The 13,643-nt window shown below is 39.7% G+C and overlaps 1 protein-coding gene across 1 annotated transcript in view; it reads right to left on the minus strand.

Moving 5' to 3' along the window:
* Positions 1-12,997, minus strand: part of LOC101144261 (arf-GAP with GTPase, ANK repeat and PH domain-containing protein 10) — a 48,713-nt gene extending 35,716 nt beyond the window's left edge. Inside the window, 5 exon segments of the mRNA XM_063710103.1 lie at positions 4,571-4,710; positions 6,793-6,933; positions 7,827-8,015; positions 11,672-11,751; positions 12,067-12,997. Coding sequence (XP_063566173.1) covers positions 4,571-4,710; positions 6,793-6,933; positions 7,827-8,015; positions 11,672-11,751; positions 12,067-12,118 — 602 coding nt within the window. The 5' untranslated portion in view covers positions 12,119-12,997.
* Between the last annotated feature and the right edge of the window lie 646 nt (positions 12,998-13,643).

Here is a 13,643-nt window from a genome sequence, read left to right on the forward strand (position 1 = left end):
ATATACACACATTACATAATTTAAAAAAAACTTATTAGCAGGGTACAACCACAAAGACAAAGAGGCTTTGTGTAATGTGATGGAAACACAATTGCGGGACAAACAACAGGCTGCTGTGAGGGCTGTATTTACCCTTTCTGACGTAAGACTTGGAAAAACATGGATACTGGATATCTAATCCCCATAACAGAAAATTTAGGGTGCAGAAAACTTCCCACAATTTTTACAGACAATGTCAATAGAAAGGCATTCAATGCAGGGAATACATAGTGTGACAGTATACAAAAATAAGCAGGTTGATGGTTTAGATTTATGAGACAAGAGAAAGAAATAGTAGATGATGTCATAATTCTCCTTTTATGGAGTTATGAAAATTCTTCATTTTATATAAGGTCAGGTGCTTTCAAATGTCAATGAGAAAAATATTTAAAGGAAGAATCAAATCTAAGATGTAGAGAGATCTTTATAAACGTGAACTTCAGGCCAGGCACGGTGGCTCATACCTGTAATCCCAGCATTTTGGGAAGCCTAGGTGGGCCGATCACGAGGTCAGGGGATCAAGAGCATCCTGGCCCACATGGTGAAACCCCGTCTCTACTAAAATACAAAAAATTAGCCAGGAGTGGTGACGTGTGCCTGTAGTCCCAGCTACTCAGGAGGCTGAGGCAGGAGAATCACTTGAACCCGGGAGGCAGAGGTTGCAGTGAGCAGAGATAGCGCTACTGCACTCCAGTCTGGTAACAGAGCAAGACTCCATCTCAAAAAAAAAAACAACTTTTTTCATGCTGAGAAGATATAATCATCAACACATTCTTGAGCACAACTATGCACACAGGCACTTCCGCATTCACAAGCCATGCTGTGTGCACACACTGATGCCCCTAGATTCCTTTTTTGAAGAGATGGTCTCTTGGTGTGTCACCCAGGCTGGAGAGCAGTGTTAGGATCATAGCTCACTGCAGCCTCAAACTCCTGGGTTCAAGTGATCCTCATACCTCAGGCTCCTGAGTAGCCTGAACTATAGGAATGAGCCACCATGCCCAGCCAATGTTTTCATTTTTTTGTAGAGATGAAATCTTGCTATGTTGCCCAGGCGGGTCTTGAACTCTCGGCCTCAAGGAATCCTCCTGCCTTGCCCTCCCAACATGCTGAGATTACAGGTGTGAACCATTGTGCCCAGCCACCGGATTCTTTATTAAGAAGAAAACTTGTTTGCTGACATGTAGGCAATGAATTGATGAATAGTAGTTCATAAATTACTAATTTACAAGTCAATATAAATCAGTTGAGTAAACACAAAATAACAGCATAAATTAACAAACAGTTTACGACCTCAAGTTTCTTTTTTTCCTTTAAAACATTGCTCTGACAGAGACTACTACTTGTCCATTCCATGGAAAAGTCAGAGGTGGTTAAAATGTCAGAGGTACACTTATTAACACCTTGCTGCCTTTTGTGTAGCTTCCTCTCAGTACTTCACCAGTTGGGATTGACACACCTCTCCAGCTGGGTTCAGGAGCCAGACAGGAGCACACAGAACAGGGAATCCAAAGCCATCTCTGACACCAAAAGCAATGAAAACAAAAATAACCAAACATATTATCAAGAAATGAACAAGAGATCGATATCAAGTACAGCAAAAAGAGAAGAAATCATTTAATCTGCCAGGCTTTCATTCTGACAAAATAATTTACAACACGCATGTCTCCATCTGACATGTGTGAATAGAAAAAGAAGAGGTGACAATAGAGTAGAGGATTCATCTTCCAATTGTCTCTGATCTATCCAACCTTTGTTACACATCAGAGAGTTCTCCAATTTATAAATAAACAACAGAGATATGTGGCAACCAGGACACAGAGACATACTGAGAGTACTGCTCAGCTCTCTGCCTAGGCCTGATTCTGATGATCCCTGACAATGAGCACTGTGAAATTTACAGCAAATCAGTCCACATACACACAAACACACAAAAGAGATACTTCATGGGCAAAAAGCATCAAAGATATAAAATAAAATGCCTGAAAGACCATAAAACAACTTCTGATGAAATGCCATTTTCATTTTGCAGTAGTAAAATATTCACCACCAAATCTACAATTAGCTTAAAAATTACAATAAGTACAGTACTTTTGGATCCCATCTCCAATTCACACCTTATCAACATGTAATAATCACACTGCATCTACAACAAAGCTGGATGGACTTTATGTGCTGAATACAACTTGTACACTAAGAAGGAAATTTTTTGAAATAATGAGAATACAAAATTTGTATGCCATGCTCTACTTCACAAGTTAAAAGAAAATGCAATCATTTCTATTTTTAAAATGCATTGAAATAAAATACAGAAAATACAGTATTCTAATACCAGTTAACATTAAGAGAATATATCTCTAAACCAAAGATCTTGGATCTTCTAGAAAGACAAAATCAGCTGGTATATATTTGGATAAGAAAAAAAAATTAAGAGATCAAGAAAGGAGAGAAGACGTTCGCACAGAATCATCTCCAAAAATGGCTTTCTGACGCATTCGACCACTTTTCAAGTCTATTTGTTTTTCCTCCTTTGGCATCAACAGCCTATATCACCAAGGACATGCAAAATAATTAAATTTGTACATTAATCAGCTAATCTAGAAGTGGCAGTATAGTCAATGAAAATACAAAGAAACAGAAAATGTCAATGAATTGCTTAAGATGTTTAAGATGACATAGCGTAGGGAAAAAATGATCTGATAAACACTGGAAGAGTTAATAAGGAAACTCAGGCATGGTTCCCTAACACCACACTTCAAAAGAACTTATAGAGAGAATAAAGGAATAACCCTTAAAAAAAAAAATCTAATTTTAGAAAAAAATTGCTCAAAAGGGAAGTTAGGGTTTTATAGATCTTCTGGAAAGCTGATTAATTTCTAAGCTAAAAACACATGATCCTTAAGAGAAATGGCTGAGTCCAGGCCCAAGGCAGGAAGAGGACAAAATGAGCCTGGATCCTCTGGTTCTGTCAGAAAGTAAGAAATGCTCAAAGACTAACAGAGACAGTTGAAGGGACACAGGAGACAGGCTGAAGGCTCCCGCAGCTGAATCTGGGACAGCATAGGCATCAGAAAGAACAATGACAGTGATGGAAAATAACCCATGGAATAAAACGCAAGTGCATTAGTCAGCCGTGATGCTGAAACAAAGGGGAGAAGAGAAAGCTCTTTGTTAAAAATGCCAGGTAACAAACTTAGAAGGAATGACAGAGGAATAACATCCATTTTGAGTCACCAGTGCCATAACTGATAGAGAAGATTATCAGGGGGCTAAAATCACTGGATGAAAGAAAACTATATGAAGCTTTTTAACGTAGCACAATAGATAAAAGTATGAAAACATAAATTAGAAAAAACTAGAAATCATACCATAAGGGATGGATAACTTAGAATACAGGAATAAGAGGCCAGGCATAGTGGCTCACATATGTAATCCCAGGATTTTGGGAGGCCAAGTCAGGAGGATTGCTTGAGCCCAGGAGTTCGAGACCAGCCTAGGCAACATAGTGAGAACTCGTCCCTAGAACAGAACAAAAAAAATTAGCCGGGAGTGTTGGTGCACTCCTGTAGTCCTAGCTACTTGCGGGGCTGAAGCAGGAGGATCACTTGAGCCTGGGAGTTCAAGGCTGCAGTGAGCCAAGATCACGCCACTGCACTCCAGCCTGGGAGACAAAGTGAGACCTTATCTCAAAACAAAAACAAAAACAAAAACAAAAACAAAAACAAAGAAACCACAATAACAAAAAAACACTGGTAACAATAAAATCATGATTACATAAAGACTGTATAGAAAAAAAATCCTCAGAATATAGAAATAAAATTACATATTTTACCTGTAGCTATATTAGAAGAGAGTATTCTTATAGACAAGGATGTCTAGAAGGATATGCAAAAATGAAAACAGCTAATAACACTCATTATGTCAGGCACTGTGGTAGGTAGTTTATGCACATTGTAACAAATTATAGACTACATTATCTCAAGATTTTCAGATAAATTTTACTGGGAGTCATAAATCAATACAACAAAATCAATGTTTTGCAAACATCCACTAAGCATAAAGGTATACAAATTCCCAACACAGACTGAAAAATAATTCACATAAGCCACACATCAGTGGAAACCTACCCATGGGAGATAATACAACATAATCTAAATAAAACTTTCAGAGACAAGGCATGTGGCTTCTGGACAGCCACAAACTCCCTGACTCTGCTCTAGTGTTTCGGCCATCAAAAGAAAGCCAAGTGGCCTCAGGTCTCTGAAAAACCAAAAAAGCAACCTATGGAAGATGGCGTGGTATTTGAGGAATATTTGAAGTCTGTTGAAAAATGCATCCTGTATTTTTTTCAAGATAAGACTCCCTTGTAATGTCAGGTAAGTGAAGAGCCCTCAGAGACACATGCACACACAAAGAAAACAAAACGACATAGAATGAATCCCACCAAAATGTGTTATGATGGCAGAATTATGGGTGATATGATCTTCTGTAATATATCTTTTTATTAAAAATAGAAAAAAAGCAGACTTACCCTCAATTATCTATAGCCTCTGACCCAAGTGGTTTGGAATTGGAAAGCAGCATCACTCGACTTGAAGCCATCTTGGCATCAATGGTGGAGTAGGTGGAGATGAGACTCTGGACCAGCTCATGGGTGAGCCCCACCTTGTCCTATCAAGGCCACCAAGAAAGGGCACGTGAGGAAAGCACAAAGATCCTGGAGAGACACTGGTTTCACTCAGTTTCTCAAAATTATCTTAGACACATTTCCTGAGAACCTTTCTTAATGCCACAAACACCAGAGAAGAAAATCCTTATAACAAAGCTTGAAATGGATCCCCATCTCCATTAAACTTGTCCAAAGCTCAGTGAGTATATAACCTGATAACCTAAACACCTAGCTAGAAAAACCTCAGTTCCAGTGCTACAACAGTGCTAGCTTTTCTAACATTTTTAAATAACCCTGCTTTTAACCCAATAAAATTCAACTACAGAACTAAGAAATAAATATTGGAAATCCACTTTAAAATAATGAGGAGACCACTGTGATTGAGAAAAAGAAAAAGACAAACGAGAGCTGGAAAGCACACTGATTTTGTAGAAACAGAAATAAGCCATGCAGGTGCCACACTGGCAGCAGTGCCCGCGCTGGGGCCCCGGATCAAGGAGGCATGGAGGACAGGACTCTTCTGCTTGGTACAATGAAAAAATGGTATTCTTTTTATTCTACATATTGACAATATGCATTTGGGCCTTTATTATAAGTACAAGAGAAAAATCTTCAATAAATAAAAGCTGAGTACATTACTTTTTTTGATTAAAAAATAGATTAGGAAAGAATAATGAGAGTTCAGAGCAAAGACTCCTGCCTCACTGATGCCTGAAAACTGTGGCTGCCACCAAGGTCAACACAGACAGCGTCTTTGTCATACAGCACACCCTCAACTCCAGAAACAGGCGCATAAACCAGCTGCTCCTTCTTATCTAAACAGCACTTCTTTTGTTATTCAGGAAGAACACGAGGGTCTGGGAGGAAACTGATGTCACTCACGGCAAAATGTTCTACCCCTGGAAGACAGGACCCAAAAAGCCAGCTTCAACTGACAAGAAGCCAGTAAGTATCTACTGTTGACTGGGGGGTTAAAAACGATCCACAGTCCAAGGGCTTAACCCATGACCCTAAAGAAGGGCATTGTGCCACACTGGAACAGTGGCCCTCTAGCTACAAGAGGTCAGAGAAGAGGGATTCGGTAACACCTTTGCAGGCCTACACATAGCTGGCTTACGTTTAAAACCTCCAGCAAGGCCATCTTCCCTTGTTTGGTCATTTTTCATTTTTCCTGAGAAATGAAGCCATCCCAAGAATCCTATGTGCAATTCTCGTATGTTCTACAACAAGAGAATACCTGGCATGTGAATTTGGCTTTTATTTTTCAAGTGTGCTCCTCTTAAATAACCATAAAGTGACACCTGCCAGTCACATTTGATGTTTGTTTGGATATCCTCTGGGTTTGTCAAATCTTCCATCCTAGAAAAATAAACTCAATCATACAGCAGAAATGAATGCCAAAGTTCCTATACCTCCTTTCATGTGTCAATGACTCATCACACTCTTGTCCACTAAGCACATCACTTAGGAACTAGAAAATGCAGAAATAAGGAAGCACCGTTCACCATCCAGCAGAGGAAAAGGGGCAGGCACACAACTGTGTCTCTAGGCTGAAAGTGACATTCATTCCATAAGACACCAGATGGGAGATGACGTCCACTTGGGGTCAGGGAAGATTGAAGAGCACATTCAGAAAATCCGTTTCTGGAAGAGGGTGAGCCTGTGCTCTGGGATTTGTACTGTGGCTTGGATTCTGGCAGGTGGAAAAAGGGTATTCCAGGCTGAGAAAATCACAGCACAAAGAAGAGCACAAAGGAAGGAAACTGAAGGCACGCACGAAGGACTCCAGCACCCGGGCACGAAGGCAGCATCACTGAAAACTGAGGCTGAACGTAGGATGGGGCCACATCCTGTAGCCTTAAATGCTTCCAAGTCCTCCCATTTTCCTAAACATCTCATAATTAATTTACTCCCAAAGGCACAACATCTTTGAGCAATGATATAAGTAGACATTTTCCATCAACTACACTTCTACCCCCACTATTCAAATAGGCACAAAATAAATCCTATCACTGTTCTTTTTCTAGCCTTTTTAGCTTTGAAATATATGGCCCAGGAAGAAAAAGTTTACAATCACTTTTTACCTGTCTGCCAGGATATAAGGGTGAAAAGTTTGCCATGAGAGGCCTAAACTTCATAACTGTAATAAAGTGGCCCAGATTGTGGATTTCTTGGTTTTGATATTCTCCATGCACCATTCCAGAAAGGTAGAACAGTTTGGCTACCTAAACATTAAAGGAAAATTAAAAATTAAATTTCAATTAAATTCTCGTCAATACTGCAACAAAATAAAAGCTCTAAACAAGAAGCAATCCTAAGAAGGGAGACTTCCAGCAAAGCCACTGTCCTGAGGCTTCCAGAGCCTTGCTGGATTCTTTCAGGACTTATTAGAACCACACAGAGGCAGACTGCTCTGCAACCAAGCCGGGGCATCCGTCTAAGTATGGTGAGGAGAGGGAGGTGAGGCCTCTGAGCACAGAAACGGTTCTGTGGCCGATGGACCACAGCAGTATGGAAAGGAAGGGGCAGTGCCTGGTCCTGTAACTGGGAGAAACTTCTGATGTACTCTATTAAGTCCCGACTCAAAACACCCAGACATTGCCTGGTGCAGCAGGTACGGAGACAAATGAGATACACCAAGAGGCCCAGAATAACCACTCTCTTGAGGGAAACCTTCCAGAGACTGGGAACACATACACAAAGGGAATTCAGGAGGCAATTCCTAGAGAGACATTTAGTAATGTCTCTTCAGTCTTTTTGTTTGTTTGTTTGTTTGTTTGAGATGGAGTCTCACTCTGTCACCCAGGCTGGAGTGCAGTGGTGCACTCTCAGCTCACTCCACCCTCTGCCTCCCAGCTTTGAGCAATTCTCACATCTCAGCTTCCCTAGTAGCTGGGATTACAGGTGCATGCCACCACACCCGACTAATTTTTGCCTTTTGAGTAGAGACAGGGTTTGGCCATATTGCCCTGAGCTCGAAACTCCTGGCCTCAAGTGATCCACCTGACTCTGCCTCCCAAAGTGCTGGGATGACAGGCGTGAGCCACCGTGCCTGGCCTCTTTAGTCTGTTTTTAAAGGATTATACTGTTAGTGTCTAACAATTATTTCTCTTCCTACCTGGTAAACTTCTGTCCAGAACCTGTGTTTTAATCGCTTCTTTGTCTTCTTCAGTTGCTTGTTATGCTTGAAGGAGTCGAGGTGGGTGAGAACTCCCAGAATTTTAGGAAAGCCATGTGCTTGACAGATGTTTAGAAACTCAAACATTTCCATTTCAAACCCAAAGCTGGCATCTATAAGCATCAGTACCTACAAGCACAACACATTATTTCTCGAAGAAACTACCAAAACAGACCACCTACACTAGGGGTTGGCAACTGGCCCATGGGCCAAATCCAGCCCATCACCTGTGTTTGTAACTAAAGTTTTATTGGAACATAGCCACATTAATTCATTTACATATTGTCTATGGCCGCCTGTGCACTACAACTGCAGAGCTAAGTAGCTGCAGAAGATATGGTCCACAAAGCCGAAAATATTCACTATCTGGCCCTCGACAGAAAAGTCCCACTCCAGACTAAATCAAATGACTACACAGGCATCACCCAGACAGAGAAACCACCACCCTCTGACTTGCTCTAAAAGGCAACCATAAGACAAGGCCACTAGGATATAAACATCCATTTTAAGAATTCTAATGCATGAGAAGTAACTCAGAAAAGGCTGGGTCTAACCTGGCCCTTACCTAATAAATCCTAATTTAAAGAAATCAAGTTTTCTGTAATGTATTTTTAAGCCAAATAACAGGTCTCTGACATCCAAAGAATGGGAGGAAAGTGATAATCAATGAAATATATTAAATAGGTACAGAAAACCAACCTCTTCTTTCAATCTCCTCACAGAAAAAAAAAAAACTGTTTTTTTGCTGGGAAGTATGCAATGGAAACCTCTATCTTGTATGTTAATTTGTATAACTCAATTGCTCAGAAATATTTGAAATAGCTACCAGTTTACAATTAAGTAAAAAAACAGAAAGATTATGATGAATGGTAGTCTATAAGAAAATATAAGCAGATAAGACCAATTTTTTTTTTTTTTTTTTTTGAGACACAGTCTCGCTCTGTTGCCCAGGCTGGAGTGCAGTGGCTCGATCTCGGCTCAGTGCAAGCTCCGCCCCCCGGATTCATGCCATTCTTCTGCCTCAGCCTCCTGAGTAGCTGGGACTACAGGCGCCCACAACCACGCCTGGCTAGTTTTTTTGTATTTTTTTAGTAAAGACGGGGTTTCACAGTGTTCACCAGGATGGTCTCGATCTCCTGACCCTGTGATCTGCCTGCCTTGGCCTCCGAAGTGCTGGGATTACAGGCGTGAGCCACTGCATCTGGCCAAGACCAATTTTTAAAATTTAAGACACTTCAAAGTTGCAAAATAATTTCAGAACTGATTCCTGGAAACTTGTAATTTTAATATTAAAGATAGTTCTGTTTCTATCTTTCCATGGATAACTAAAAATAACACAAAATGGAAACAGAAATGCCCATCTTTGATTAAATTAGGAAACATTCAAAACCCAAAACCACAGAATATATGAAGTTGGGCTTGTAGGAAAGCACAGCTGCCACTGCAGACCAAGGCAGCAAGCAGAGCTCTCCAGCAACACTGGACCAGCTCAAAGAACAGGTGGAATATCCTCACACCACATCTGATGCCAGAGTGCCAAGGGACAAGCAGCTGGTTGTAGGGTCAGGAATAAAAGGGAGCAAACAGTCCCTCAGCTGCCAATCTTTGCCATCTAAGCCAGTGTTACTCCCCTAATCCACACACGCACATACACACCCAAATCCACGTATTGTGTGTGCCTCTACTGTACTCAGGAGGCTTTGACAACCCAGAGCAGAGCAATCAACATAAGCTAGACTAAATAAATTATGGTGCATCCACAGAATGGAATGTTATATTAAAAAGAAGGAGGCAGAGCTACAGTACTTACTGATCATATACCTTCAAGATATATTACACACAAAAAAGCAAAGCATAGAACAGTGTGTAAAATAAGCTACCGTTTGTGTTTTTAAAGGGTGGCATGTGTGTTTATATGTATCTGGAAGGATACTGCTCTGCAGGGACCTGAGAGACCAGAGGTTACAGCAAGGAAAGAGAAAATGCGCATTGTGTGTACCGTGCATTACAGTTAGAGTGCTTTACCAAATGTGTGTGCTCCTTTTGAAAATCTTAAGATTTACATAGGCATCTCTCTCAATGATGGTTAAGAGGCTGGGAAGGGGAGCAGGGAGGGAGGGACAAAGAGGGAAAGGTTAACAGGTACAAAAACACAGTTAGATAGAATAAATTCTAGTGTCCAACAGCACAATAGGGTGACTATAATTTATTATATAATTCAGAATAACTATAAGAATGAAATTAAAATGTTCCTAACACAAATAAATGATAAATGTTTGAAGTGACGGATCTCTGAATTACCCTGATTTGATCATCACACATTGTATGCTTCTATCAAAATACTACATGTACCCCATAAATATGTACAACTATTATGTATCCATAATAACTAAAAATAAAAAAATGTAAATGCATCTCTTAATATGTATGTATTTAAAATTAGAAACTTGCTACATTTTAAATAAAAGAGAAACAAATGACTTCTATGAACTATTCAATCATTTCAAGTATACAAGTTTAGTAATCTTTACACAACTTTACATTAATTACACTTATTTTTACTAATAGTAGCATTACATGTTCAAAATTTGAATGTTATTTAGTTTTCTGACATTACAATGGCACAACTTTAAAATCTGTATTACTTTTTCCTTTATATTTTAGGAGTCTTCCTAGGCCAAAGTATAAAATCTGTAGCTCTAGAAAAAACTAAATAAAAATGAAAAAAACAAGGTATCTGTCACTCCACACTTCCTAATCAATATGGCTTATTTTTTTGCTAATTTTTTTTTTTTTGAGACAGAATTTCACTCTTGTTGCCCAGGCTAGAGTGCAATGGCGCGATCTCGCCTCACCGCAACCTCCATCTCCTGGGTTGAAGAGATTCTCCTGCCTCAGCCTCCTAAGTAACTGGGATTACAGGCATGCACCACCTCACCCGGCTAATTTTATATTTTTAGTAGAGACGGGGTTTCTGCATGTTGGTCAGGCTGGTCTCGAACTCCCGACCTCAGGTGATTCACCCACTTCGGTCTCCCAAAGTGCTGGGATTACAGGCATGAGCCACTGTGTCTGGCCTTTTTTTTTTTTTTTTTTTTGATAATGTAAAAGATCACAGAATATCAGAAATAGTGAACATTATCATTCCCATAAATGTAAGAGCACGTACATTTTCCACACACTGAGTACTATCTAAATTTTCTATTGATAAACTCTGACCACTTCTTCAGGCAATTCATGTACTTACTTTAGCATTATCATTAAGGATGAAGGTTCTAGAACCATCAGGAACAAGGGTCCCATCTTCACACAAGTTACTTAACTGCTGGGAGGCTCTATTTCATCTTATGTAAACTATAGATAATGCCTACTCACCTCAAGGGTGTATCAAGGGTTTATGTAAGCTAAATTTGTAGAAAGCAGTTAGCACAGTGCCAGGAAGGATCCAAGAAGAAATGGTACTTACTATGATATATTTGTACATATATATGTATGCATGTTAATGAGCTCTTATTAGCTGTGTTCATTAAAGGTTTTCTCCATCCTGTGATTTGCTTTTAGATTTTGGAACACATTTTATGGTGCACATTCCATTTGTATTATTAATATGACAACATTTATTCCTATTATTATTATCATCAATTCAATCACATCTACTATATCTCTGATGATGACGATGATTCCTTTAATAATCACAAAACTCTCTTCCCTTCATCACAGGGTAAATAACCTATCACAATGCTGTAAGTCTCCATCAGCACCCCAGGCTGCCCCTGCTCACTTACCAGATCTGCTACTTTAGCCAGATCAATCATCATGTTAATGTCACACCCACATTCAATAATGGTGAGTCTGCACTTTTTACCTGTAAGTGAAAAGATGAAAGTTTTACTTTAAAAAGACCCTGAAAAAACTCTAACCATCAACTCTTAATTTTCATTTTTTAATTGCATCCAGTAAAACACCACATAACATTTATAGGAGTGTACCAGAAGTTCATTTTTATAGGCAAAAACTGGTAAAATAAATTCCATCCTGTTTTTCTTCCTGTGTTCTAAATTTAGATAATATCAAAAGCCTACCCAGATGAATAAAAGTGCTCAAAACAGGGAAAATTCTGACTAGACAGGCTCCACGATAACCATGATCTTGCTGTTCAGCTGCAGGCCAATGTCTTCACCTCTATCAAAATTTCCTGTATTCCCACTATCGCTAAAAACATCCTCAAACATAATGCAACAGAATATTTACAATAATTATTTCTAAATTAAGGTAATAAGAAAATGATCAAGCAAATGATTGGCGGGGCACAGTGGCTCATGCCTGTAGTCCCAGCACCTTGGGAGACCAGGGCAGGTGGATCCCTTGAGCCCAGGAGTTTTGAGACTAGCCTGGGCCACATGGGGAAATCCCATCTCTACAAAAACATAAAAATTAAAAAAAAGGAAAAAAAAGAAAAATTAGCCAGGCATGGTGGTATACACTACTCAGGAGGCTAAGGTAGGAGGATTGCTTGAGCCTGGGAGGTTGAGGCTGCAGTGAGCTGTAATCACACCACTGCATGCCAGCCTGTGCCACAGAGCAAGACTCTGTCTCAAAAAAAGGAAAATAAAATATGGATGCGCCAAAGATAAAGAAAAGCCTCAATCCAACTATATTACTGCAATAATAAGAGATTTCCGAGTGTACATTGCCATTCTACCACTGGATGTTTGTTTCATCTTCCCTCAAACTTGGAAAGGTCACCATCTCCCAAAGCAGACAAATTCTCATAGGAAAAAGAGAAAACGCGCACTTCCACCAGCATGTGGCTTCATAAGGGCAAGCACGTGCACCTGGCACATAGGAGGTACGTGCTGTCTGTTAAATGGTGTGTTCACAGTGACCAGGCCTGTCAGGCCCTTCCAAGGAACATGCTTGGCAAAGCCATAGAGCAGTCAGGATAAGGTATGTATCACATCCTTATCTCTGGGAACTTATCCTTTTATGAAGTTATAGCTAACTTAGTAAAAGTAAGAGAGAGGTAACATGATGTGACAATATTTAACATGTTCCACTCAAGAAAACAACAAACACACGCATGTCCCTCAGATGACAACAGCCACGCCAAGTCTGTGTCTGTGGCGGCATCTCCTACCTGACACGATCGTCACAGGGCCTCTGATCTCGGTGAACTTCTGCCAGGTGAAGTTCCGAATGAGGCATTATATCAAAGTGCTCTTTCCAACTTTGGAGGCCCCGTCACCACTACCACTACCACTATTGGTGGCGGCTCTAGTGGAGTTCCATCAACCACTGGAATATGATGCTTTTGTGTCTTCAAATCCAGAGTCCTATTTATTTAAAAAAGAAAAAAAAAAAGTAAACTCACTTTTAAAATAGAGTAAAAGGTATCAACCTTATAAGTAGACTTTTTTTAGTATAATTACAGATATGAGTACTTTAGTATATTTTATAGAGAGTACAACAGACAATATAAAAATATAAGTAACTTGTCAATTATTAACTTCTGACCCCTATCCAAATCAATTGCTGTTCAATAAAGATGTAACAAGATGACTTCAATAGTATAGAGTTGAAAATTAAACACTCCTTAAATCTGACTGTTTTATGAGTGATTTTTATAGTTTTTTAAAAACCAAAAGGTAAATACTGAGGCAGTGCATCATAACAGATAAGAGCAGAGGCTCTGGAGTTAAATTTGGCTCTCCGACTTACTGGTTGTATGATTGGAGGTAACTTGTTTTCTTGACCTCA

This window comes from Gorilla gorilla, chromosome 8 (genome assembly GCF_029281585.2).
Source record: "Gorilla gorilla gorilla isolate KB3781 chromosome 8, NHGRI_mGorGor1-v2.1_pri, whole genome shotgun sequence".
NCBI classification, from domain to species: Eukaryota; Metazoa; Chordata; class Mammalia; order Primates; family Hominidae; genus Gorilla; species Gorilla gorilla.